The sequence below is a fragment of the Liolophura sinensis genome, chromosome 6 (genome assembly GCF_032854445.1).
Source record: "Liolophura sinensis isolate JHLJ2023 chromosome 6, CUHK_Ljap_v2, whole genome shotgun sequence".
NCBI classification, from domain to species: Eukaryota; Metazoa; Mollusca; class Polyplacophora; order Chitonida; family Chitonidae; genus Liolophura; species Liolophura sinensis.
The window spans coordinates 38,088,939-38,092,166 of NC_088300.1; the positions used below are offsets into that span (position 1 = coordinate 38,088,939).

Consider the following 3,228-nt stretch of genomic DNA (forward strand, 5'->3'; position numbering starts at 1 on the left):
CTTCTATGCTCACCAACCGTCCAGCCCATGTGAACCTCTGTTCGGATTACGGGAACTAACAGAGCAGTCACATGACCTGCAGCAGCTCGAGTTCCACTTTCTTTAAACACATCGTATTAAAAAGACGGATTGCCAGGGAGCCAGAGTTTGCCCCCAAAGCTGCACTCCGAGAAGCATCACGCAAAATATGACCAGTGTCCAGGTATGTATGTCTGACTTGACTTGATCTACTGCTAATTTTAGCGAGTCAGCGGCGGGAAAATGTTTGTTGACCTAGAGCTGAACCCGGGTCTACGCCTATGATCCTTTCAATGTACAATGCTCTGTTCCGCAGGACTTGCCTGAAAATAAGTATATAAGTAATCGTAGATGGTGACTTTATGCTTCACTGTCATACTTCACTGTCATGCTTCATTGTCTTAGAAAGGAAACGTCTAAAATCGAAGAGACGAAACGTTTAGACGAAAAATATTCACCTAGGAGTCATTGCTACAGTCATCAGTTTACTTTAAAGCTTCTTGGCGTAAATGGTTCTTTTCTTCGCGTGACAAGTTGATATTTCAATCCTAGTTTGGAGATTGTCAGTTAGTCTGATGTAAAGCTACGGCCAAGGAAAGTGTTACACGGCATGGGGTTAACATGATTGAAATCACGAATATGTATATTATGTATTCTTTGACGACCATTGTGCGCACAAGCAGATTTCCATTACCACGTTCGCTTTCATGCTGCTTGTTCGCTTACATGTTTTGTCCTACTTTACCGTATAGGCACGTGCTCCTGTGTGCAGGTGTTGACAATTAAGCCAAGTCAGTAAACAGAGCCGTGAATGATGAGAGCAGTAATAAATTAGCTTAGAGATGTTCCCATACTCTTGAGTCAACTGACACGAGAAGATGAGAAGGAGTGTTTGAACGGGAGTTCTTCCCCACTCTCTCATATTTACTCGCTGTCTCTTTATCGGGTGTTAGCATAGGCTTACCAGAGAGACGATTTTTTTCACTGCAGAGAACAATTTCACTGAATACAACAAAGACAACTTCGGAATGAGTTCAAAGTATAACAAACATAGGGTGGAACATATCCCTAGTCTTATTCTTCATGCAATGAAGGAATTGAGTGAACATTGCATGCACACTCAGTTTAAAAGTGCCTGTAGAACATGGAGTCGTCTGACGTAGCCTACAAGGACCCAATAAAGGGGTGACCCCGAGCATATATACTTATCTGTCATCGTCGTGGATACAGTGGCTATTGACTGGAAAAATTATTGAATACATATCATAGAATGTATCAGAATCACCAATGATTCTATGTTTGGGTTGATGACGCCTTCTGCAGTAATAGGCTCTTATAACGACAGGCTCATACAACGACAGTATAGTTAATTTATAGAGCTGCCTAACGTAAATGCCATCGTCTTTCGTTTTAAGGCGGACGTCTTACACACACAGTCGAACTCTGTAACTGTTGATTAAATACTCTTGTGATTCACTTTGTTTACTGGAAACCAGAGAAAACTTTCATTACCTGAATGATTTAAGATACAAGAGATACAACGTAATCGGCATTCCATGCGCCATATGTATAATCAAAGAATGGTATTTTGTGTAACGATGCATTGCTTGCATGGCGAGTATGTATCTGTGTAGCTATGGCTTTCCGCCACTGCTACACCGCTACGTTTAGTGTTATTGGGGTATATGTAAAAAAATGCTATGTGTTTTAAATAAAAGTGATGTTCTATGTGGCTACATCTGATGAAAATTTTACTTCTTTAATGCCTTCATATTTTAGAAAAAGGAGTCAATTTATATTTGTTTATTTAAGATGGAGCCATTCAAGATTAAGATGGTGGAAGAGATGTCGATATCATCCCGATCAGAACGAGAACGTGTGTTAAAGGAGGCCGGTTATAACCCTTTCCTTGTTCCGGCCAAGTACGTAACATATGACCTTTTGACCGATTCTGGGACCGGAAGTATGAGCTGCCTTCAATGGGCTGCCTTCATGAAAGGCGACGAGAGCTATGCAGGAGCCAGGAGTTTCTTAATCTTCGATAAAACGGCAAAAGACATCACGGGCTTTCACCATGTTCTTCCGATCCACCAAGCCCGAGCAGCTGAGAGAATACTTTTCCACGTTGTAGTCAAAGAAGGGAGCCTGGTGTTAGGGAATGGATTTCTGGATACAGCTAAAGTGCATCTGGAGCGGTGCGGCGCCATCCCAGTCAACATTTCCGTCAACCCGTCCAAATCCGGTGACTTTAACGGCGACATTCAAATCAGCTTACTAGAACGTTATATTGCCAGGGGTAAGCCAGAAGTGTCATTAATGTATCTCTCTGTGACCAGCCACAGAAATGGCGGCCAACCTGTTAGCATGGCTTGTGTAAAAGCCATCTCCCAGATCTGCCGTAAGAATCAGATACCCTTTTACCTTGAAGCCTCTCGTCTCCCGACAAACTGTTGGTTCGTGACATCAAGAGAAAGAGCGTTCGCGAAGCGGCAGCCGCTGCAGATCGCAAGAGAAATGTTCGCTCTATGTGACGGCTGCCTCATGTCTGCGAAGAAAGACGGTATTTGTAACACTGGGGCCTTCCTCGCTACAAACTCTTCCGCGCACCACACACTCTTCTCCCAGCATCTAATCCTGGCCGAGGGTTTCGTCACTTACGGTGGTATGACCGGCAGAGATATGGAGGCCGCCGCTGTCGGTCTAATGGAGGCGCTAGACGAGAACTATTTGCGATTTAGAGTGGAATCCTTAGCACGTTTCGGTGAAATGCTCAAAAAGAGAAGTGTACCGATTATAGAACCCGTTGGTGGTTATGCCATCTGCATTGATGCCGGTACCCTTCTCTCGCACCTTGATTCAAGCGCCAATCCCGCTTGGGCGCTTAACTGTGCTTTATACCTGGAGGGGGGCATCCGAGGTTCGGAAGAAGGACATATTATGAAAACTGATGACAGTCCTGGTTCCAAGCAATTGCTTCGCTTGGCCCTGCCGGGTCGCGTCTACACCTACACGCACCTACAGCACATCAGTGATGCCATAGCGTCTGTAGTGGCGCGCAGAACCAGAGTATCAGGAATGCGCTTGATGGAATCCTCATCGCCATTACGGCATTTCACGGCCGTTCTTGAGCCCATCAATAGGGAAATATTTCCCAGCGCTACCAATGGAAAAGACACGGCGCCCCAGCAAAATGGTTACAGGCGACACTAA

The 3,228-nt window shown here is 44.7% G+C and overlaps 1 protein-coding gene across 1 annotated transcript; it reads left to right on the forward strand.

Annotated features, from left to right (window-relative positions):
- Window positions 1-1,830: 1,830 nt before the first annotated feature.
- On the forward strand, window positions 1,831-3,228 carry LOC135467172 (tryptophanase-like). The gene has a single exon (XM_064744937.1). The coding sequence runs from the start codon at window positions 1,831-1,833 to the stop codon at window positions 3,226-3,228; it is 1,398 nt and encodes a 465-aa protein (XP_064601007.1).